This window comes from Guyanagaster necrorhizus (genome assembly GCF_019112545.1).
Source record: "Guyanagaster necrorhizus MCA 3950 unplaced genomic scaffold BT62scaffold_6, whole genome shotgun sequence".
In the NCBI taxonomy this organism is placed as follows: Eukaryota; Fungi; Basidiomycota; class Agaricomycetes; order Agaricales; family Physalacriaceae; genus Guyanagaster; species Guyanagaster necrorhizus.
The window spans coordinates 1,278,174-1,299,141 of record NW_025064885.1 but is presented as its reverse complement, the minus strand read 5'-3'; the positions used below and the strand labels follow the sequence as shown (position 1 = coordinate 1,299,141).

General features: G+C 48.5%; 12 protein-coding genes across 12 annotated transcripts; 2 read left to right on the top strand and 10 right to left on the bottom strand.

The window, feature by feature from the left end:
* Positions 1 to 751: 751 nt before the first annotated feature.
* On the bottom strand, positions 752 to 3,485 carry BT62DRAFT_992336 (P-loop containing nucleoside triphosphate hydrolase protein; the record flags this gene model as incomplete). Its single annotated transcript, XM_043190334.1, has 18 exons — positions 752 to 773; positions 807 to 994; positions 1,049 to 1,136; positions 1,189 to 1,224; positions 1,271 to 1,407; positions 1,455 to 1,600; positions 1,654 to 1,678; positions 1,733 to 1,820; positions 1,874 to 1,892; positions 1,950 to 2,271; positions 2,321 to 2,539; positions 2,593 to 2,626; positions 2,688 to 2,733; positions 2,793 to 2,914; positions 2,986 to 3,113; positions 3,166 to 3,224; positions 3,275 to 3,290; positions 3,345 to 3,485. The coding sequence occupies 18 exons, from the start codon at positions 3,483 to 3,485 to the stop codon at positions 752 to 754; spliced, it is 1,836 nt and encodes a 611-aa protein (XP_043042788.1).
* Positions 3,486 to 4,119: 634 nt separating this feature from the next.
* On the bottom strand, positions 4,120 to 5,705 carry BT62DRAFT_964359 (uncharacterized protein). The gene is made up of 4 exons (XM_043188726.1): positions 5,469 to 5,705; positions 5,313 to 5,416; positions 4,547 to 5,265; positions 4,120 to 4,494 (listed from the first exon to the last, which is right to left on the bottom strand). The coding sequence occupies exons 1-4, from the start codon at positions 5,675 to 5,677 to the stop codon at positions 4,297 to 4,299; spliced, it is 1,230 nt and encodes a 409-aa protein (XP_043042787.1). The 5' UTR covers positions 5,678 to 5,705; the 3' UTR covers positions 4,120 to 4,296.
* A 34-nt stretch (positions 5,706 to 5,739) lies between these two features.
* Positions 5,740 to 6,555, top strand: BT62DRAFT_945425 (uncharacterized protein). The gene is made up of 2 exons (XM_043187944.1): positions 5,740 to 5,876; positions 5,934 to 6,555. The coding sequence occupies exons 1-2, from the start codon at positions 5,773 to 5,775 to the stop codon at positions 6,364 to 6,366; spliced, it is 537 nt and encodes a 178-aa protein (XP_043042786.1). The 5' UTR covers positions 5,740 to 5,772; the 3' UTR covers positions 6,367 to 6,555.
* On the bottom strand, positions 6,477 to 7,344 carry BT62DRAFT_886986 (uncharacterized protein; the record flags this gene model as incomplete). The annotated part of the gene is made up of 4 exons (XM_043182898.1): positions 6,477 to 6,740; positions 6,791 to 6,863; positions 6,912 to 7,075; positions 7,123 to 7,344. 4 exons carry the CDS (start codon positions 7,342 to 7,344, stop codon positions 6,477 to 6,479), a joined length of 723 nt encoding a protein of 240 aa, XP_043042785.1.
* A 676-nt stretch (positions 7,345 to 8,020) lies between these two features.
* BT62DRAFT_1073773 (uncharacterized protein) lies at positions 8,021 to 8,385 on the bottom strand (the record flags this gene model as incomplete). The annotated part of the gene is made up of 2 exons (XM_043178965.1): positions 8,224 to 8,385; positions 8,021 to 8,167 (listed from the first exon to the last, which is right to left on the bottom strand). The coding sequence occupies exons 1-2, from the start codon at positions 8,359 to 8,361 to the stop codon at positions 8,021 to 8,023; spliced, it is 285 nt and encodes a 94-aa protein (XP_043042784.1). The 5' UTR covers positions 8,362 to 8,385.
* A 279-nt stretch (positions 8,386 to 8,664) lies between these two features.
* On the bottom strand, positions 8,665 to 9,659 carry BT62DRAFT_1073772 (uncharacterized protein). Its single transcript, XM_043178964.1, has 4 exons — positions 9,415 to 9,659; positions 9,107 to 9,353; positions 8,884 to 9,071; positions 8,665 to 8,830 (listed from the first exon to the last, which is right to left on the bottom strand). Exons 1-4 carry the CDS (start codon positions 9,601 to 9,603, stop codon positions 8,708 to 8,710), a joined length of 747 nt encoding a protein of 248 aa, XP_043042783.1. The 5' UTR covers positions 9,604 to 9,659; the 3' UTR covers positions 8,665 to 8,707.
* Positions 9,660 to 9,995: 336 nt separating this feature from the next.
* Positions 9,996 to 12,443, bottom strand: BT62DRAFT_1002863 (uncharacterized protein; the record flags this gene model as incomplete). The annotated part of the gene is made up of 4 exons (XM_043176883.1): positions 9,996 to 11,560; positions 11,610 to 11,697; positions 11,749 to 11,951; positions 12,002 to 12,443. 4 exons carry the CDS (start codon positions 12,441 to 12,443, stop codon positions 9,996 to 9,998), a joined length of 2,298 nt encoding a protein of 765 aa, XP_043042782.1.
* A 28-nt stretch (positions 12,444 to 12,471) lies between these two features.
* BT62DRAFT_1053809 (uncharacterized protein) lies at positions 12,472 to 14,234 on the bottom strand (the record flags this gene model as incomplete). Its single annotated transcript, XM_043178546.1, has 6 exons — positions 12,472 to 12,735; positions 12,785 to 12,960; positions 13,011 to 13,137; positions 13,195 to 13,296; positions 13,355 to 13,486; positions 13,539 to 14,234. The coding sequence occupies 6 exons, from the start codon at positions 14,232 to 14,234 to the stop codon at positions 12,523 to 12,525; spliced, it is 1,446 nt and encodes a 481-aa protein (XP_043042781.1). The 3' UTR covers positions 12,472 to 12,522.
* Positions 14,235 to 14,420: 186 nt separating this feature from the next.
* On the bottom strand, positions 14,421 to 16,989 carry BT62DRAFT_929255 (MFS general substrate transporter). Its single transcript, XM_043185685.1, has 18 exons — positions 16,708 to 16,989; positions 16,603 to 16,652; positions 16,525 to 16,551; positions 16,452 to 16,479; positions 16,370 to 16,403; positions 16,255 to 16,320; positions 16,114 to 16,203; positions 15,995 to 16,065; positions 15,917 to 15,946; positions 15,820 to 15,858; positions 15,492 to 15,768; positions 15,413 to 15,442; positions 15,327 to 15,360; positions 15,189 to 15,276; positions 15,086 to 15,140; positions 14,987 to 15,037; positions 14,558 to 14,930; positions 14,421 to 14,502 (listed from the first exon to the last, which is right to left on the bottom strand). Exons 1-18 carry the CDS (start codon positions 16,867 to 16,869, stop codon positions 14,475 to 14,477), a joined length of 1,533 nt encoding a protein of 510 aa, XP_043042780.1. The 5' UTR covers positions 16,870 to 16,989; the 3' UTR covers positions 14,421 to 14,474.
* Positions 16,990 to 17,049: 60 nt separating this feature from the next.
* On the bottom strand, positions 17,050 to 18,822 carry BT62DRAFT_929252 (peroxisomal 3-ketoacyl-CoA-thiolase). The gene is made up of 6 exons (XM_043185684.1): positions 18,578 to 18,822; positions 18,163 to 18,527; positions 17,660 to 18,114; positions 17,389 to 17,581; positions 17,228 to 17,339; positions 17,050 to 17,177 (listed from the first exon to the last, which is right to left on the bottom strand). Exons 1-6 carry the CDS (start codon positions 18,578 to 18,580, stop codon positions 17,139 to 17,141), a joined length of 1,167 nt encoding a protein of 388 aa, XP_043042779.1. The 5' UTR covers positions 18,581 to 18,822; the 3' UTR covers positions 17,050 to 17,138.
* Positions 18,823 to 18,832: 10 nt separating this feature from the next.
* On the bottom strand, positions 18,833 to 19,674 carry BT62DRAFT_964339 (uncharacterized protein). Its single transcript, XM_043188725.1, has 3 exons — positions 19,550 to 19,674; positions 19,278 to 19,497; positions 18,833 to 19,230 (listed from the first exon to the last, which is right to left on the bottom strand). The coding sequence occupies exons 1-3, from the start codon at positions 19,664 to 19,666 to the stop codon at positions 18,923 to 18,925; spliced, it is 645 nt and encodes a 214-aa protein (XP_043042778.1). The 5' UTR covers positions 19,667 to 19,674; the 3' UTR covers positions 18,833 to 18,922.
* A 140-nt stretch (positions 19,675 to 19,814) lies between these two features.
* Positions 19,815 to 20,924, top strand: BT62DRAFT_985614 (putative S-phase-specific ribosomal protein cyc07). Its single transcript, XM_043189954.1, has 5 exons — positions 19,815 to 19,869; positions 19,923 to 19,989; positions 20,039 to 20,119; positions 20,172 to 20,719; positions 20,778 to 20,924. Exons 1-5 carry the CDS (start codon positions 19,855 to 19,857, stop codon positions 20,835 to 20,837), a joined length of 771 nt encoding a protein of 256 aa, XP_043042777.1. The 5' UTR covers positions 19,815 to 19,854; the 3' UTR covers positions 20,838 to 20,924.
* The last annotated feature ends 44 nt before the right edge of the window (positions 20,925 to 20,968 follow it).

The following is a 20,968-nucleotide window of genomic DNA, read 5'->3' as shown; positions in this document are numbered from 1 at the left end:
CTCGTCTGACTCTGAAATGTCGTTCAAAGGTGGCATGGAATCGTTATCGTCATCTTGTGACGACGGGGGCAGGACGACGATATCCATGGATTCCACATTCTGTGCGGTAAGAGGCTGTGGTGCTGCGTCAAAGACAACAGCGTCGTTAGCCAAGACATCTGCCTGTGGTAGCTGGGGACCGTCATGGGGTTCTTGGCCGGGAACGATAGAGCGAATGAAATTATGTAGCGTTTGCGAGACGTTATTTCCCGACATTGCTGGGTCGAACCGAGCCACCAGTGACGATTTCTTTGTCGTGGCAGAAGACAAGAAGTGGGACAGTAGTCCAGGTGCGGTAATTGTTAAGAAAGGTCGAGAACCTAAGTGTCAGATTAGGAACCGTGACGATCGTGACGAGACGCCGTGACACCTGTATTACTAAACCACCACTGGCATCTTTCTCAACGCCCAGCAAGCTCTACATCGAACAAACGGCAATGAAAACATATCAGAAGGCAATGCGCCACCACACTGTCAAATTCGCTCAAGTTATTCTGGCCACCGCCACGTATACTTGATAACGCTAGGCCACCGGTGCTGTCAAGTCACTATGTAGTATGGTATGTACAATAGTAAGTAATACCACAAATATAATATACGAAAAAATGTCCTCCGAAATTTTGACAACATGAAGCGTACGAGTGTAAGTTCGTCATTTAAGATGTTCATTGCCGCAATTTATTGCGAACGAAGTCGGAGTGCATAATAGAGCCTAAAAAGCAGCCACCATCAGCCTGCTGCAAGATAAAAGCAGGGGACAAACGCACGCAATCCGGTATAAAACAATAATAGACACCATAATTCCAACCCAAGAGGCATACGATATTCCTCGGATATCTAGGTAATCAAGGACATCGTCGCCAGAGACCGTGCATGAAGATGTTGAAGGGTATGCACAAGTGCATGATCCATCGCTTGTCCTCTCACACTGAAACGTGAGGCCACGAAGATCCGACTGAGAATCAAACGCATGGGTGATTAGTTCCGTTACATGTGGGCAGAGACGTACATTAGTGAGCAATTCGAATGCATAGCGCTGGTAGTCCATATAGTGAAAGCTGTAATACCAAAAGCGAGGGAGAGATCGTGCTTTAATACTGTTGAAATCGACTCAGTGCGATTTTGATATAAAATTTCGAGAAGACCTGCAAGTATCCTCCGACGCTCATCCAGAAGCCATTCATACTGCTCAACATTAGCCCTCGGCATTTACGCAGGGATCACAACTTACAAAGAACCGATAGCTAGCGCCGCCACAAAGACAGGTAAGATAGCAGAAACAACGAGTACCTGACTCTCTGCTGCTATTATAGCAAGCAGAAGGAAAAAAAGAAACCTGAAAAACGCGTTGGCACCCGGATGTAGTCCCTGGAAAACTCTTAGCTGGAACCGAGAAAATTTGACAAGTCACGAACCACGGCCCAGTAGCATATCACAGTGAAGAGTAGTGTGCAGAGGAAGAGGAACGGTATGTTCACTAATGTGTTGGACAACACAAATGGTAACGTGCTATACAATCCATTTTTTGTCTCTTGATAATAGACAGCTCGTTCCTCCAAAACTGTGGATGGTGGGAGTGGGGGCTATTTTTCGTGAAACTTGACGCAAACTTACAAGAAGGGATACCCGCGACCGACATCTAGACACATTCGTTGTCAGAGATGCACCGCTCATACCCTCACGTGCCACTCACAAATGCGAGAAACGCTACACTATAAAAGTGTATTGATAGACGATCGTTAATAGTCGAATCCCGCAGACCCAAGCGGATCCAAATGGTGCTATACATGCCAATGAATATACGGTGTCATATTTTGGTACAAATACCACCCACGCAATCATCAATCCCATACCTACAAAAAAAAAAAAGTAATGAGGGACAACTTCATCTCAGAGAAGGGTATGCTCACCGACATACATCCCCAGACGAACGCCATACGCTAGCAAATTCCTCATATAATTTACCGTTGACCTTTCCGACAATACCATAGTATTCCAAAAGAGCTTTCCAGCCCAATCTGTTTCACCCGATTTTTCTTCAAAAACGTCCAAATCCTGGTCGAATTGGGGAATAGATTTCAGATTCAGATTCAAGTTCTCGAGCGAGGTGTGCGAGTCGTTCAGGGTTGAGAGGTAGAATACCCTCAACGACGCAGCATTCCCACTCCCATTCTGGGGATCTGCCTGGAAATCTTCATTCAAAAAGTTCATCGCGTGCTCTGCAGGGGTTTTCTAGCAGGATGATCGTTAAGCTAGCTTGAAGGAGAAAATCGCAACTTACGAATGGCGGAACAGGCCTTCCCCACCGTTCAAAGAACATGACTAGATCATCTACCTTCCCAGAATAACATATTTTTCCCTGGGCAAGCAATAGGAGATCCGTGAACTGCCCTAGTGTCTCCAAAGATGGTTGGTGTATCGTCGCAATTACAAACATGCCTTCGGCGACAGCCAAGCGCCGTATTGCCGACATCACCTCACGGGCAGAGGTGCTGTCGAGCTAGCAAATGATATGGTGATCAGTGTACGAGAGAATTAATAGAACCAACGTACACCGGAGGTCACTTCATCAAGAAACAAGATCCGTCTAGTATGCGTAGGCACAAAAATAGGTCAGCATGAGTACGTCGAATATACTCGATACTCACGGAAATGTGACCATTGCGCAGGCAGCAGTGACGCGGCGTTTCTGGCCTAGTAGAAGGAATCTGTTAGTCAATTGGGTATGTCGTTCTGACAAGAACTGTACCCACCGCCTGATATACCCCTCGAAATGGGCGTTCCAATTATCTGATCTGCGCAAGACTGCAAACCGAGCGCGGCGAGGACGCGGTCGACTCTACTCGCTACCGTCGTACGCGACAGCATTGGTAGGCTAAGAAGGGAGAAACGCCGCACGGTAATTAACTTTAGCTTTAGATTGCGAGGGAGAATGAAGAGGCTTACTGAAGTCGCAGAGCATATGCCACTGTCTCGCGGACGGTGAGTACGCCTAGCAGTGCATCTTCCTGTTCAACAAAGGACGAGATGGCATACATCGCGCTAGGATTCAATAGCTGGTCGTTGAGTGAAACCTTGGAAGATGGGTGAACGTGCTGCATATTAACGAATGGCAAAGAAGCGAACCGTCGCGCCGTCCATTGGCATCTTCCGAAACGACATGAGGTCCAAGAGGGTGCTCTTCCCTACAGGATGTAGCATTAGAATGGAGTGGGCAAGTGGGAATGTAGTATACCGGCGCCTGAAGGACCCTGTAGAGCGAGGTAAGGCGGCAATTATCCATTATCTGAGCACATTGCACGCACCATAACTGCCAGCATCTGGCCCGCGTTGATATGCACGGAGACAGCGTCGACTAGAACATTCCCATTGGCAGCCTTGTAGGATAGACGATTGAAGAAGAGGACAGAGCCCGAGGCATTGAGCACGGGGAGATCCAAGTCCATATTGGCGGGTGATGATGGTAGGAGCCAACTAATTCGGGCTTTAGAGGAGGTGATGGCGAGTATTTAGGAGAAAGGATCATTCCGAATTGAAAGGGTAGGAGGTCAAACTGACAGATAAGGCCCTATAAGGCCCAGCCCGTGCTAAATTGTATCCACTAATATTGATGCGAGGTTAAGATCGAAGAGAACCAGATATTATTCCCTTCCAACTGTCCAATAGCAGTCACAAGATATCGGACCCGCCCAGTCCAGCGAGAACAGCGAGAAAAATGATACAGTATACATCTCGTCAAAGAACACCCAGATAGAGGTACAATCCATTTCAGGTTACATATGAACAGTCTGTCCAGCGGGGAGGTACGTCGAGGTCCCTTTTTTTCAGGGGCCTTTCACTGTGTACTTGGACGTTGAATGAACAATGTCAAGGGATTCCGAAAACATTCGTTTCAGGTCGACACGTGCCAACTTTTTGGTCGCAACTTCCGCAACTTCGGTCAACTAACTGGAACCAGCCAATGCATTTGAATCTGACGGTGATTGGATTTCTTTTACGCCAATAAATAACAGAGCGTGAGGCAAAATAATGCGAGTGCGAGGGGATGCAAATGCAAACGGAACGGCGAAAACAAGTCTACATAGCTCAGGAAAACCCTATCTCCTCGGCCCAAGAGGCACCACCATGGCCCACGAATACTTCTTCTTCTCCCCCCATAGCCATCGATGGAGACCAGGAAGAGTCTTGCGATTTCATTGCCTGGAGACGAAAAAAAAAAACAACAATAATTCCGGTTCCGAGGAGCAGAGAAAGTGGTCAACAGATCGTGGAACGCACCTTTGACAAGAAGTCTTTGCTTTTGCCAGTCTCTAGGTCGAGGATACCGAGTTCTCGACACTCCTGTTGTGCCCGTAAAAGAACCCTGTCAACTTGTTCCTTGGTGAACGATTGCGGCGGGTCCGAGAATGTCACCGTCGTGTCCGACAGTGTAGCATATACATCGCCTTCCTCAATCTGCATGCATCCCAGTCAACAACAACAAGCCGCAGTAAAGCAGAAATTTTACCATGCTAAGCACCAAATCTCGGACTTCTTCCTCGTTCTTGATTCCCACCTGTCTCCCAATCTCTCCCAAGCTCAGCGTGACATACGTGCGTGTAAGCTTCTTTAATGACCATCTCGGCGCCCTAGCCCATGCACGGCTCAAGAGGCCTGCATTCTTCTCCGTCTGGAAAAGCGTCCGGTCTTTTTCAATTACCGACAGCATTTTGTCCACATTACTTGGGTACGCCTCTACAAATGCATGATACGGACTGTTTTTAAATGCTCGCAGTATCGCATTGTTCGTATACTTTGGCAGTGATGACGTGCTGCCTTGTCGGATCAGCTGGACAAGCTTCAACTTCTTCAACGCCTCTACCTGCAGCGCGCTTGCTACCCCGGGAGCAGTTATGCACACCTCAAAGTAATCCTCTGATTCCGCCCAGCGACCCAGTGCAGCGAGGCAGATACCACCCAGATAATGGTATATGAGATTGTCGAGGTAACCAATATCGGGGGTCAGACTGGTCGCGATATCGGTGATCTGATGATTGAGGAGAAGCGGAAGAGCATGGGTGAAGGAATGGGTCTGTGCACAGACGAGAAGGAAACGGGTGTGTATGGTCGTCAAATGGGTAGGTGATGTTGGATAGCGCATAGCTAGGGCGCGAAGAGAAGGCAATGATAGTCGCATATTCTGATAATGGCTCGCCAGTCTCAGAATACCGGCAAGTAATATCACGACTGAACCATATGTAAGCAACAGAAAAGCAGAAAATGGAGAAACCTACCTCTCTCTGGTGCATGTCGCACCTGTTCTGGATTGAAGACTTGACAGAAATGGTCAATGAAATCCCAGGTTGGCGGTGTAGTCATTGTCTGCAGTCGTGCAGCTCTGAGACGCAGTTCAGCATCATCGTATTCCCAAGCATATCAGAGTAACGTACAGAATATAGAGAATTCCAAGGCTGTTTTCTCTCGCATCCAGCACATTCAACGGGTCCTGACCTGAGCTCAGCGATCCCGACAGTATCAGATCCCGGGCATCCTTCGGGAGGCAATTCTTTATCGTCACATTGAGAGCAACAACATTATTCGAGGTCGTAATATGGTGCAAGATGTTGTCCATCGAAGCAATCTCCGTCGAGGGAGCCATTTTGCGTAACGAGGGCAATGAAAATGAAGGAAGGAAAGAAGGGCTGCCCCTAACCCTACAAACACGCGGCACCGCTTCCTTGCCACCTAACCTCGATGTCGCGCCCACCGTTGAACCCAGATCAGACAGCTGCAGGCATTGCTATTGACCCCCAAACTCTCGAGCGCGTCATTCCAGAATCACGACGGCCAGATGGAACGTACGTCGTGCGCCACATCGAACTACCATCAGCACTGAAAGACTGACTACCTTCCAGGATCCGTAAGCAGATAAAAATTCGTCCTGGGTTCACTCCTCAGGAAGACGTGCGCCGGTTCAGGGGCACTAAGCAGGCTCAGATGGATGCCAATGTGCTGCCGAAGGGGCATATCGTCGGGTGGGCACCACCACCTTCAACTTCGAGTTCTGGTGCAGGGGAGAAATCATTGAGTAAGAGTGCGAAGAAGAACGCGAAGCGGAAGGAAAAGCGGGAAGAGAAGAAGAATGAGATCATCAAGGATAGCTGGGAGGATGACGATGAAGGAGAGACGCCAGTGAAGGAGACCATGACTACAGCGGCGACCTCATCCTCTTCAGACTCTACTGCAGTTTTGACACCCGAACCAGCACCGTCGACAGCGACGACTACATCTACATCTACATCTACGGATGCCCTTGCTTCGAAACTCAAAAAACTTGAGGTTAAATGAGACTTGTTACATTACAATAAGTGTTTAACAGCTATAAGGTGTGAGGGGGATGATACAGTGTAGATTATATGCTTCTACATTACATACTTCTTGTCCAAGGTATAGATCTTCTATGTGACCCAGTCAATCTTCTCTAGCCCATCGCCCGTTTCATGCACAGGATTAGGAGACTGTGGAGAGGGTGTATGGACGTGCTGTCTTGGTGGTAGAGCAGACGACGTTGGAGGTGGCTTGGGTCGGAGTTCCATAAATGTTAGTATGACTGCGACGAATCCGAACAGCGTTAGTACGGCGCGCCGTGTGTTATCCCATTTAACCTCTTCCACTACTGTCCGAAGGGTACTGATTTCGACAATAAACTTGTTCAGCATCTCCTACAGCCATAGTTCAGTCTTTGTGACAAACGGAAAAAACAAAATCTCACTTCGACAGAAATGTCTTGCCGCTTGAATTGCTCCTTCACTTCGTTCTTCCGACTATCCAATTCCATCTGGATCCTGAACCGGTATTAACATCCTCCGGCAGCAAAGAGCGAGACGACAGACTCATGTTTGAGGAACCCCAGATCTTCCTTCATCTTGACGTCTAATTTGTCTACCTCCCTTCTCAGCACTGTACCGGATGACTTCATTGCAGCTATGTCATTCTTAGTTGTCACTGTGATCTCCGACCGGAGCTCGGAGAGAGCGGCACGAAAAAGGTACGCTTGCTATCATCGACATTAAGAAAAGGAAGGCATCGCGAACGGGAACATACATTGTCCAAGTCTTTAGCAGTCAAGCCCTCCCTTCTAACACGGCCTACGCGATCAACAAGCAAGGCGCGAGTAGCACGCATGAGACCCCGTGCTGTAGGCGTCGGAAACGTCTTCTCTAGGACCGTGAAGAAAGCATGTGTATGGAATGGTGGTTGGGAGTATACCGGACCCTCTTTAGATGGCACACTCGGTGATTCGACTTGCGAAAGAGCCGAATCCATGGTCGGTGTTGTCGTCGTCGGTGGTGGCGGCGGCGACGGCTGAGACTTCGGCGAAGACATGGAATCCGATAACGAGTGTGATAGCTGAGCCGCTGGATCCTTCGGATGCGCTAGCGATATTGAACGGGCTCCATTCGGAATAGGTTGGGGTTCGACTTCACGGGTCACAAGAGGAATAATAGAAGTAGAGGGTGAAGGAAGGTGGTGTACGTCAGTCGAAAGCGAGCGACACAGGCGGGGAAGCTGTCTAAGGATCATCGTAAAGACGAAAAGAGCGGAACGGCCCGAAACACGCGGATATTGTGTTTGGTCTTGTTACTGCGGACATCGCGTCGGAGGTGGTACGATTCAACATAGTACATACGTCGGATCTAAGGTAAACTATCCAAGACACAGTATCCAAGGCGATAGAGTAACCAGAAAGCGAAACATATAATGATACCCATGAAAGAATCGGCAGGCTTTTCAACTTCAATCATTCATCTCAACATTTTCATCCACCAATAACTCCCGCACAAGCAAATCTTCCTGGTCCCGCTCCTTCTTCAGTTTCTCTGCATCTTTCCACTGCTCAACCTGTCCAAGAACTTCCTCCACCTCAGCGGGAATCGCTCGACGCGCATGCACTTGTTGACGATCATCTCCTGCACCTTCCCACAGGACAGCAAGATTGACCTCAAATCTTCTGCGGGAGCTCGTCCAGAGATAATGCAAGGCCATCGCCGATAGCGGATACAGCATTTGCCAGTCTTTCCATGATCACATCCGCGCCATCTTCGAACAGGTCTTCCTTGGCTTCGGAAATGAAGTTGTGGAAAGAAGCCTAATGCATAGAGCAGGTCAGCATGTATGAAGACCTACCAAAGACTGTATCTGTACCTTTTGTCTAGCCACACTTCCCGTCCCTCGCTCTTCCATCGCCCGGTCATATCCAGGAGTTAACTCCTCCTGTACATGCGGCGCGAGACACCTCGAGATCTCCTGTTCATTCGCCATTGATTCCGACACCACATCCATGCTCTTCTTCAGCGCAACCTCGGCTTCCTCTAAGCAGTTCTCTTTGCATCTTTGTTCTATCCTTAAGACCAGGGGCAGCAGACTTCTCCACGTCTGCGAGGAGCCTCTGTATTGTCTGTAGAGTTACCTTCTCAAAGGACTGGAACAGATCTGTCTCGAAAAGCTTGCCCCACGAAGTTGCGATATTTTTCGTAAAGGGAGCGAGAAATTCGACATTCAAGTCACGACGGAAGGAGCCATGGGGACAAAGAATTATAAATTATGATAATGAGCTGTCTCGAGGGGACTTAAATAACTATATGGGTCACTTGCACGGTAGGGACCCCAATGCATTGAAGCTGCAAATTCATCCGAAGTAACGACAGCCTGCCGATGCCTGGGCAGCTCCGACTCGACATTTATCTTCTAAGCCTTCACGGAACTTGTCCTTGAGGTTTTCAACGTTGTCCTCAATCACTTTGGCGAAATCCTATTGTCATCATCTGTTAGAATGAACCTTCAAGCAGCAGTGATATGCCTGACCTTTACGAGCCTTGGTGTGATTCCTATGGCTTCGCCACAGGCATCAACTTTTAGTGCTGTCTCTTTCATGCTACACAGGCCACCACCTAGGATGGCAGCATAAGGATCGTCATCATTGAGCTGGAATTGATCATCTTGATCTAACTTTCGATCCGTTGACTCCCATTTGGAGCGTAGAGCTTCTCGGTCTGTAGCGGTCACACCACTGATGCCGTTCACGTACGTCTGAATGGATACGGAGAAAGTTTCACCATTCCCAAGCCTTCCCAGAGCGTGTCTTCCGAGCTATAGCGGATGTCACTCGCTGAGTTGTAAACAGGATACAGTATCGCCGGCCTCTGAGCTCCCATCGGCGAGGAAAAGCCAAATGGAGCGTCTTGACGCGTGTCTAACTCGGCCTTGACCGTGCCAGTGCTTGAAGACACGCTTTCTTGGACGTAAAAAGGAACAGGGAAACCGCGTTCGAGGAACTTTGTGCGTACGCGTCGCGTCAGCGCTACGCAACACGGCAAGCCAAAAAAGACCACATACAATCGGCGCGACGTCGTCGGCAGTACCTGGCTCTGGCTTGACGCCATTTGATGCTATGGAAGAAGGATAGATGTTGATAAAGGATATCAAAGGGTTAGACATTGTGACCTCTTGAGGCTCGGGCTTAATGGCCACAGCCTTGATGGGGAAAAACTTGGGGACAGAACAAATTGAGACGCGACGCGACATACACTGGTCCTCAGAGGCCTGCTCTGATTCTTTTTAGAACTCATTAGCGTTAGAATGTTACTAACGACAAGGAGACGCGGGAAAAAAATAAGAAATGATGGTGATTAGAAGAGAAAGGCAGACGCGAAATGGCTTTTAAATGAGTGGTGCCACAAATAGGTACATATAACGCGTCAAACTCGTAACGCGATCTGCTCATACTGAGGACATGTATTGTCCGTAACACCAACCTGGACAAAAGAAGGGAAAGTTCACTAGAGAATGCCAGAAAATCCTGTCTTGGAATATTTGCAGAAGGTGCTAAGTAGAAAAGAAGGAATCTCAATCAGATTTCGCGTTGCCGTCCTCCGGGCGAAGGTCGGCGGAAATATTTGACGTTTAACTACTAGATATCACAATCTCTGCGGTAACCAGTGGCCACGCAATGTTTTAGCCACTTGTGCCTCTGTAGGGGTTGGACCCTGCTCTATTCTATTGAAATCTCGGGAAAACGCTTTAGAAAAACCACACAACAGCCCTCGACCCTCAAGGAAAGTGTGCGCGTCTCCAAGAGGATCGTCTTCTAAACTGTTAGAAGTTTCTGTGGGTGCCATAAGCTCAGGCGAAGGTTGAGCTTGAAAAACTAAACTTTCGTCCATCTGCCCACCTTCATTGTCAACGCATACATCATCGACTGAGAGCGACTTGGAAGCAAACTCATCCAGATAGCCATGTCCAGATATGTCGTAAGGCTCGTATAGGTTAAGTGAATGCTGATCGCTGCCATCAAAAACATCGAATAGGTCTTCATCGTACCCTTCATTCCAGTAATCCCCGTCATCTGGGTAACCGTAGGAGGAATCCAAATAGTAATGCTCTAGGCCGATATAGCTCTGCGAGACAATGGGTTCCATAACCCGACCATCACTCATTTCAAAAGTTTCGTCCTCAATCTGTAAGGCTGCATCGTCATGAAGAGTTTGTTGGTAGTCCAAGTCCAAGTCCGTCGCGTATTCGTATTCACCAAGAAAGGGAGCAATGCTTGCATGATGGAATCGATAATGAGCAGGATACTCCCTTGAATGGCGCCACGCATTGCCTTCCAGGAAATGTTCGTCACATTCGTACACGTCCATGGTCAAATTATCCTGCTCCTGATTCCCGTCTAGGATTTCGGGGGGAACATGACGTTCGAGTACAGGAGGAATATGATGATACTGATGAAGATGCACACGTTGAGGCGGATTGGCAGTCATTTCGTCGAGAATTGTGCACTCGACGACAGCGGATTGAGGGTCGGACCGGTATGTATCGGCTATTGTGTTTCTCGCAGGTTCTATACTGACTTTGGGTAGTGCACTGGGAACGATAGGAGCAGCCGCAGAAGAAAAATATTTCGAGGGTACACAAATAGCAGGCAGAGCGACAGGATGGAGATGACGTCCTTGCTGTGACGCTGACTGAGAAGGACCAAGGGAGGGACTGGAGAGAATATGGTCAACTAGAACATGAGGCGACCTCGAAGAAGACGTCACGGGAGATGAAGCATGAGGCTGATTCTCTCTCGAGGTCCAATGAAGGCGTCGCGCATCCAATACGACTGGTACGATTTCAGGACTACTGATGGGAGAAGGAGACTTGGACGGAAGTACGAAATCCGACTTTTCGATGTCCCAAATCTCGGATTCAGAAGCTTTCTTCTTGAGAGAGCGATCCGGAGAAGGCATTTCTGTATCAGAATCTTCCTCTAGAGCAGACAATTCCTCGATTTCAGAGGCTGTATCCTTTTTTTGAGGACGCGTAGCGTGCGTTTTGCCCTTCTCGCGTCGGTTTTGATGCTTGTCATTCGGACCAGACTTAAGGCTGCGACCATTATCAATGTCATTATCGGACGGTGACACCGAAGGACATCTGGCGGAATGCATAGTCTTGGAGTTTGCCGGACGATTCAAGAAGACCTCTTCGGAGAATTGAATACCTAGGAATACTTTAATAGAGACGTAACATATGGAGGCGCCTATGTTTACCTCTGACATCTGCTCGTTTGACGGTAACTTTAGCTTTTTCTGAGGCTTTTCCCCTACCAAAGACACCAAGAATGGGCGGTGGATGGGTCTGCAAATCGGTCAAGGATTATGAAAACGATAATGTGAATTACAAACTCACAGTCAGACGATTCTTTCCGATATTGGTCGCAGAAAACCCATGCATAAGCGCAAGGCCCGGAGGCATTTTATTCTTACCCCGCTTCTGTTTTCCCTTCTTACACTCTATCGAATCCTTATCGGAGACTTCAGAACGGGCATCATTCTCTTTATTTTGAACGATAGCCCTTTTGACCTGTCTTTGTTCACGGCGATCTTTCAAACCTGTCACCAGGATCAGTAACAAAAAGGAGCGACTGATGGAATACACTGACGCGCTTGTTGCTCGGTGTCCGAGACCTCAGCGGCTTTCCGCTTCCTGGATGATGAGCTAGAGACCTGTTTCTTGGAAGACTTATGTTCTGGCTGGGGTATCGATGATTTCTTAGTGCCTTTCTCGGAGATCTGCTGCTTCGGTTTGTCGATAGTGTTGGTTGTTGAAGCTAGCTTTGGCGGTTTCTGTCGAGCGAATTCGATGGACCTTGGCTTCGGTACGCGCGGTTTCAAAACAGGCGTGTCGAAGCCGCCGAGCTCTTTCTGAGGAAGAGGCACCTGTGAAGGATGCGGGGAAGTGAGAAGAGGATGTCCTTGGTCTGCATGGGCTTTGACAAGTGCCTTCTGGTCCTTGATGTAGGAAGAGATGAAGAGATTCTTGTTTATCTTCGGTAAGCGAGAAAGTTGGCTATCAACTATTCTACAGTCTTGGCCTTGGGACATTGTAGAACAAAGACAGAAGTGCAAATAGGGCACGTGCCCTGCGACGCGGTCACGATGTTTAACTTTTAATGTAACACCTTCAAAGCTTTTTCATCTTTGATTTCAGGATGGTTTCCTCTGACCCTTCGTCACTCCACGCTGTCTCCTCTCCCTCCTCCCAAGATCCGGACGAAGGATACGCTTCACCATATTTGACCACCCTCATCAACTCGCCTGGAGGTACAGTTTTGGCAATATCCAGTATATGAGGGTGCCCTCCCTCGAGAATACCTGCACGCTTCATAGACAGAAGCTAGAATAGCATGAGAACGATATGAACGACAGAAAGACAACATGCTGACATTATGGGCTGCATGCGAATGATCATATACACCACCAAAGAAGGCCGTAGATGCATCTTTACCGATGAATCTCATTAGCAAAGATTTTCCGCCCGGATGGTCTTCTATGAAACCAGACATGTCATGAATGAATCCGGATACAAGGACGAGAGGACGTCTCGCTGCTTGTCTTTGGACTGCGCTCATGAAGGATCAGGTTCAATTTAGTACGCTGAATGTGACATACACATTTCGTATGAGACAACGGGTAACTGGTTCACGTTTTTGCACCACTCAATGTTTTCTTGCTTATCCCGAAGGCGTTTCATCTCCATTAAGAGCTGGCCTTTACGAATCTCGTTTGAAGGGAAGGTCTATGACATGTGAGCATGAGATGGATTGGATGCACGCGATTAAGACATTATTGCGACCTTGAGTTGCCAGGCGAGTCCGAGCTGCGCCATAAGCCGGATGAACCACTTGGTAGGGTCGTATTGGTACCACTTGATCGCATTGCGATAGTCCGTTGGGAACTGCATGCATTGTATTGTGTTCAGTGGTGAACAGCAGAAAGGACTAGGCAAAACACACCTGATGATGGAAATTGTGATACCCCTCACCAACGGTCACAAGGGCTGTAAGAACGTGGTTTTTGGGCGTCCGCTTGTCATCAAAGGGTGTTTCACCAATCCAGTGAGCGAGGGAGTTTACACAGAAAGTCGACTGTAAAAAGAGACTTAGAACAACGCCAAATAATGAGAGGAGAAACACGAACGTGATGGACGATCAACAGCCTGATTACCCCGGCATATACCAATCCACCCCTCGCGTCTCCCCATCCAAGATGAGCCACTGCCGTTGGAACACCAAAAGCCATCACGAATAGTAGCCAAACGTAGTTCCGATGCTGCCATCTTAGTACCGGACTCTTCCCTAGATCACTGACATCAGCCTTTCCAATCTTCCTCCGGGGTTTCACCAACATCCAGCCAACATGACTGTAGAAGAACCCGCGCAGAGCATTGTAAGGATCCAAGTCTGTATCGGTAAAGCGATGGTGGGCTCGGTGACCCCGACTCCACCATTTAACTGAGCCCTGCACAGCACCGCAGCCACCGAGAGCAAGGAAGATTTGCAAGGGAACGGCGGCATTGTAGGAGCGATGTGCCCAGAGTCTACGGTATCCAGCGGTAATGCTCAAACCCGTGTAAAAATAGTAAGCGAAAGCGAGGAGAAATGTACGAAGATGAAGGGTTGTCGTTAGTGCACCATAGATGGAGGCAATTGGAATGAGAATGAGCGCAAAAAACGATATCCACTGGACTTCACGGAGAAGGGCCGAAATGCTTGTTATGGGTGGCAAGGGTTTTGTTGTGAGCAGAGTGTGCTGTACATAATTTTCAGGAACGAAGTCGGGGTCATCATACGGATCTTTAGCCGCTGTCTTGGAGATGGAAGCCTTCGCAGCCATGGCTTTGGGGACGATCTGGGGAGGCCACGAAAATTGGGCCCCATTTTATCAGTAGAAACTTTGGGGATCGGGCTTCATCGCATAAAAATGAAAATGGCGTGTTCCAAAAGTTGTCCTTGGCTAGACGCTTATAGACCTTCAGCGGACCTTCCAGGCTTAAGGACGAGAACGCAGGCATATCATGTGACCGCTGCTTTTCCTTCATATTCCAATAGAGCATCTTCAACAGTTATTTCAGTACTAAGAAGTGTAGACAAAATACATGTTCCTGTACATGACGTCAACATTCCACTCAACGTGGAAAAATCAAAGATAAAACGCACTGCTTGTCTGTCAAGTCCATGAAAGCATGTTTTTCTCGCTCCCTCTGGACATCTTCATCCGTCCACCCCTTCCGGGTCTTCTCTGCAGCAATGAGTGTTTGCTTTGTTTTGTTGAGACGGGAATGAATCCATCTCAACCCAAAGCATACGAAGATTTGTACTGTAAGAAGCACCATGATAGCGATCTTTCCCGGAATATATGTAGGTGCGTCTTTATCTTGGAATATTTCAGTACCGATTATGTTTCCGAGACTAAAGGACGCAAGAGTCATGGCATTGATTGTGCTCTTTTTGGTGTGACCGCTGGTGTTGCTCGCATTGTACGCATATACAGTCGACAAGGAACTCCCATATGTTCCGATGAGATATGTGGCTAATCGGTGCTCAGCTTTGGGCGACGTCTAAGAGCTATTATGAATCGAAGCCCACCAGATAGCAGAGCGCCTTTCTCTCCGGAGCTATTTAAACCGATGAGCATGGCTAAAATTTTTCTTGTCACAAACCGTTTAGAATTGATGGCAGACGTACCCGCGCCGACGATGGTGGGAATGAGGCAAATAACGATAGGCATCATTCTCTCTCCCTGGACTGTATCAATAAGTAAACAAGCATTGCATTTCTAACGACATACCTTTTTGTCCGACCACCATCCACAGAGCAGTGTAGTGAGGGCAGAAACTGCACCAGCCGGAGTGGATAGTATCAACGTCTGCTTAGGCCTTGAAGACCGTATGTAAATCAGAAGGGAGGAAACAAGGGTACCACTCACGTGTAGCCAAAACCTTCGATGATTTTATTGCTAACTGTTCAAAATATTTAGAAGGAGACGGACAGCTCTAAACGCGTTGCTCTCACAGTTACTCAGACCGCCGTTTGGAATGCTCGCTGAAGCTCGTCTAGTTCTGAGATGGATAGAAGAAGGCGAAAAACATACTCAACAGTGTCGTCAGCACAATGAGCCACGTCCGGACATCAGTGAGCGCCTCAATTACTTGGTCCTTCTTCAACTTTTTGCTTTCCGTCCCACCCTGATCATCTCTTACTCTCTCTAGACACGCGACTCGCTCCTCAGCTGTCAGAAAATGCGCGTGTACAGGCGAATCCGGAAGCCATATAAGAACGCAGAGGCCAACTATGATTGCAAGACCTCCTAGTAGAATGTAGATGATCTTGTAGGGGGCTAGCAAACGACCTTCGTCGAAAGAGACCCCCTGCATACAAGTATCAACACCACGAACATGGTATAAAATTCTGTAACTCACGTATGCCACAAATCCACCAAATATTTGGGTCAGTCCGTTCTAGATGTCGATTAACATGATCCGAATGTGTCTGGGAAAAGGAATACAGATTCTTCACCATGAAGTAAAACCAAGATATACGAGTGGCCTGGAAAAGTATGAAAAGCATTGCTAGTATAGTTTTACGCTGACCTACTTGCTCGTCCTTCTTGTAGAACATCGAAATGATCAGTATCAGTATCGGCGCAACACAGCTTTCACACATTCCTATTAATCTGTCGGCACGATTTCTTCACTGTAGAAGAGTCTACGAACCAAGAATGATTCGAAGAATAAAAAACGCCGGGAAAGATGTACCAACAGCGTGGAGCATCAGAATGGCGCCCCATACAACAACATTGACACCTGAAAATGATATACGTCCTGTCACATACGGCAGATGTAAAAACTACTTACCGAGGTATTTAGCGGCCCGCAATTTCTGTGAAATGTAAACGGTCGGAAATTCCCAGAAAAGAAAACCTGTTGAGGTGGTTGGACGAGATTCAATATCGTTCTAGGTGCATCTCACCAAGGTAAAAGCCCATGGACACCAGATTGTAAGGCTGGGCGGACATAAGCATAGCTCCTAAGATATGTGTACCAATACGAACCTGTCCTGCAATCGGCAGGCCCATTATACTAGAGGGCTGAGCAGGAGGAACAAGAAGGGGTACAAAAACATACCTGGCATAATTCAGTGAAGTCTTGTCCCTGAAAGAGGTTTACTGAAACGACGCATCCAAGAGGAAGGAACCGACGTACAAAAACTGCGTAAAATACACAGCTGCGCAAAGTGGGGGGATAAGCTTATCCTGAATCGCTGGTCAGCGGGAAGATCCAAGATGGCCTTCGAGCAGATACACGAACCAGCTTCTTTCTCAATTTGAGGTTATACTCGTCACCGAACTTGGCAGTGCGCTCTGTTCCGACAATCTTGAGAGCTTCATCCCCACTTGACACACTGATAGAGCTGATGCTTGTTTTTTCATCGACAGTGACACTTCCTCGCGTCTTCTCGCCAAGGTTCATCTTCAATGAGATAGGACGCAGATTGAGAAGCTTAGACTAGCGTCTTATCGTCTACGGCATCTTCATGTCTGGAAAGAGTTCTCAGGGTAGCTACAACCACGCGCTATGGGTTGTTCTTTACTGCGCTGGGACGATAAAGCTATAAACGTCGTGCTATCAAGGGAAACCGTACCAGATGACTTGGCGTCCTTATCAAAGCCGCGTGGCGTTTCATTCCTCATTTATTGGTGGCAAGCAGCAGCGAAGTATACAAATGAGGCGATCTAAAATTACAGTTTTTGGATAACAATGGCCGAAGCAGCCCCACCCTGATCAAGGAGGATGAACAAATGGATAAGAGAAAAAGAGTGAAACGTACTCCGTTGCAGACACCCGCGGCACCATATTCTCCGGTCTTCAAAGCGTGAACAAGGGAGACAATGATTCTTGAGCCCGAGCTACCGATTGCATGGCCGAGAGCGACTGCACCACTATAAAAAGTGAGAGACATGTAGTTGCACCAAAAGAGAGTCGCCTTACCCATTGACGTTAATCCTGGACGGATCAATCCCGAGGACTTTTTCCGCGATACGAACGACAACAGAGAAGGCTTCGTTGATCTCGAAGAGGGATATGTCCTTAACGGTTAGGTTGGCCTTCTCAAGAGCTTTGGGAAGAGCGACTGTTGGTGCGATAGGGAAATCGATGGGGTCGACGCCGGCATCGGCATATGCTGTTGTATTATGAAATAGAGATCAGGGTCAATAGGTTGATTGCGGGGGAGGGGGAGGGGGGCTGTAATTAGACGTACAGATGATTTTTGCGAGAGGCTGGAGACCGAGCTCCTTGGCCTTTTCTGCCGACATGAGAATGATAGCCGATGCACCGTCGTTGAGCGGTGACGAGTTGGCGGCGGTGATGCTGCCACCCTGCTTGAAGGCAGACCTTAGAGACGGGACCTTTTCGTAGATGACACGCTTGTACTCTTCGTCCTCCCTCACAATTGTGTCGCCCTTCTTACCCTTTACAGTGAGTGGCACAATTTCGGCGTCAAAGGCACCTTCCTTCCATGCACGCGTCGCACGCTGGTAGGATTCAATGGCATGTTGATCCTGGGACTCTCGGGAGATGTCGAGCTTTACGGCGGCCGATTCACCACAGTTTCCCATGGCCTGGTTGTTGAAGACATCCCAGAGACCATCAAGTTCCAACGAGTCAAGGGCAGTGTATTTACCGAAAGCAGGGTTCTGACGGGGATGGAGGAAACTGGATGTATGTCAGCGGTAGTTGAATAGGGAATCCACGGATGCTTACGGCGCATTGCTCATGCTCTCCATTCCGCCCGCAGCGATGACGCTCCTGTCGCCGATCTGGATGCTCTGAGTAGCGAGAATGACTGACTTCATTCCGCTAGCGCAGACCTTGTTGATGGTGGTGGCATCGGAGCTCTTGCTGAGGCCGGCATTGAGAGCGACCTGGCGCGCAGGCGACTGGCCGACACCGGCCTGGACGACATTGCCAAAGTAGACCTCCTCGACGAGGGCGGGGTCGATATTCTTGGAGGCAAGCGCATGCTTGAGGGCCTCGGCACCGAGCTGGGGGGCTGTGAAGGACTTGAGGGTGCCGTTGATGGAGCCGGTGGGGGTGCGGGAGGCGGCGACGATGACAGCCTCGATGGCCTGTTTGAAAGTGAGGGGTGTACGTCGAACTGGACGACGAGGAGACGCACCATTGAGCGAGAGTAGAGAGGGGCGGTACGAAAGAAGGAACGGGAAGCAGCGATGCAAGTGTTAAGGCTAAGCATTCTGGCTTTTTATTATTCGCACTATCTCGGTGATCTGTTGTTAATCGTACGATCATGTGTCAGATACAACGACTGCCGGACCTTGGATCGTACGATACTCCCGTAACGAGCGCGCACTAGATGCACAGAAAACGGAGGTACGAGTAATACGGGTAGCAGGCAATAACGAACGGAACTCTGCTCAGAACGTGGGCCCGGTACCCTTGCCTCCATTTGGGCTTTCTGGCTCATCAATGATCCATGCCTATCATTCAACTCCAACTCCTTGTTTCACTCACACAATTCTACAACAGTACTAACGACCATAATCCACATTTCTATCCAGCGGACAAGCCCTTCTTCCGTTGTCCATTCAGCCTCGCCTAGCTCCCTCATTAGCTCGTCCACCGCACCAGCGCTCTCGCAGGGATGCAAGTACCAGCTGGGGGTACCTAGCGTTGGGTGGTCTCCTTGCGACAAGAGGGGAAACATTCGATCAGGGATGTTCAGCGCGAATGTTGTAAGCTCGGCGCTATCAAACGCAGATGGTCGGAACAGTGATGTATTAACAATATCTGCGAGTGCCAGTGGACTGCCATCTGTCCGCGAATGAGCCGTGCCATAAAAATTGCCGCAAATAACGCACTGCAATCATGCATGGTAAAATAGAATGCAGGAACTTGATATGTCGCAGAATATACGATATACTGCTGGCAGACCAGCGTCGCATCCGGTACAGCTGTAGCAGTTGATTCATCTTGCTGCTCTTCGTATTCTTCGCGGTACAATTCTTCATCATCTGTCCCAAAACATGAGAAGCGGGTGTGTATTGTCCTTCGAGACAGGTATCCGAGTCCATTTATCGACTAGCAATACAAGAGTGAAACAGAATAGCTAGCCCAGAGAAAACAAACGCACAGCATGCTCATGCCAAGACCATCCTTTCAATGGCGTCGTCGCTGGCGAGGGCGCTGTGTAGGCATACTTCCCGACGAGGGCACGACAAGCAATGTCGAATTGTGGACGAGTGAGCATGTGACCTGTGACAAAGTGTGACCATCACAGCTATACAGTTCTAGATTAAGGTTTGAGCCACCCAAGGTGGACCAGGTCAACACTGCCAAATTATTAGCCTTCCCTTCCCAAAACTCAGCTCGTCCAAGTGCCGGCTTCCACTCCTTCAGCGGTTCGCTATACGCCGTTGACGGTTCTAATTATCCACCATGGCTGTTGGAAAGGTATTGCGACCTGACATGAACCTCTGCAGCGCGTATACTGACTGCCATTGCAGAATAAGCGCCTCTCGAAGGGCAAGAAGGGTATCAAGAAAAAGGTTGTCGATCCTTTCTCTCGCAAGGGTGCGTCGCTACCTCCTAGGACGTTCTGCGTATGTTGACCCTGTCGCAGAGTGGTATGATGTCAAGGCGCCTTCCATCTTTGAAGTTCGCAACGTTGGCAAAACTCTAGTCAACCGGTCGCAGGGCCTAAGTATGTCTTTTGGCTACTGTACAAATGACAGGACACCTCATGAGCCTTTTAGAAAATGCCAATGATTCTCTCAAGGGTCGTATCATTGAGGTGTCGTTAGGTGATCTCAACAAGGACGAGGAGCAGTCCTTCCGCAAAATGCGTCTGCGAATCGATGAAGTCCAGGGCAAGAATTGCTTAACAAATTTCCACGGCATGGACTTCACGTCAGACAAACTTCGTTCCCTTGTTCGCAAGTGGCAAACTCTCATCGAAGCCCACGTCGACGTCAAGACCACTGATGGCTACCTCCTCCGGCTTTTTGCCATTGGCTTCACCAAGCGACGCCCATCGCAAGTGAAGAAGACGACCTACGCTCAGTCAAGTCAAATACGGGAAATCCGGAAAAAGATGTTCGAGATCATGACGCGCGAGTCGGTCAACTGTGACTTGAAGGACTTGGTGCAGAAATTTATCCCGGAGGCGATTGGGCGTGAGATTGAGAAGGCATCGAGAAGCATCTACCCGCTTCAAAACGTGTACGTGCGCAAGGCTAAAATCTTGAAGGCACCCAAGTTCGACGTCAACAAGTTGATGGAGCTTCACGGCGAGTCAACAGATGTGAGTACCACTGTACCTTTGCTTTACCTGTCCTTATTTATTTATTTATTTTCCACAGGAGACTGGCACACGCATTGCGAAGGACTTTCAGGAGCCGGAGATTTTGGAGTCTGTGTAAACCGTACATAGTGCTTATTGTTTTCTATACTCTTCTATGGCATTATGTATGGGCATGACCATGAACGCGCAATTGCATTTCGACACTAATTTAATATAATGCACGAGGTACAAGGATATGAGCATACGGTA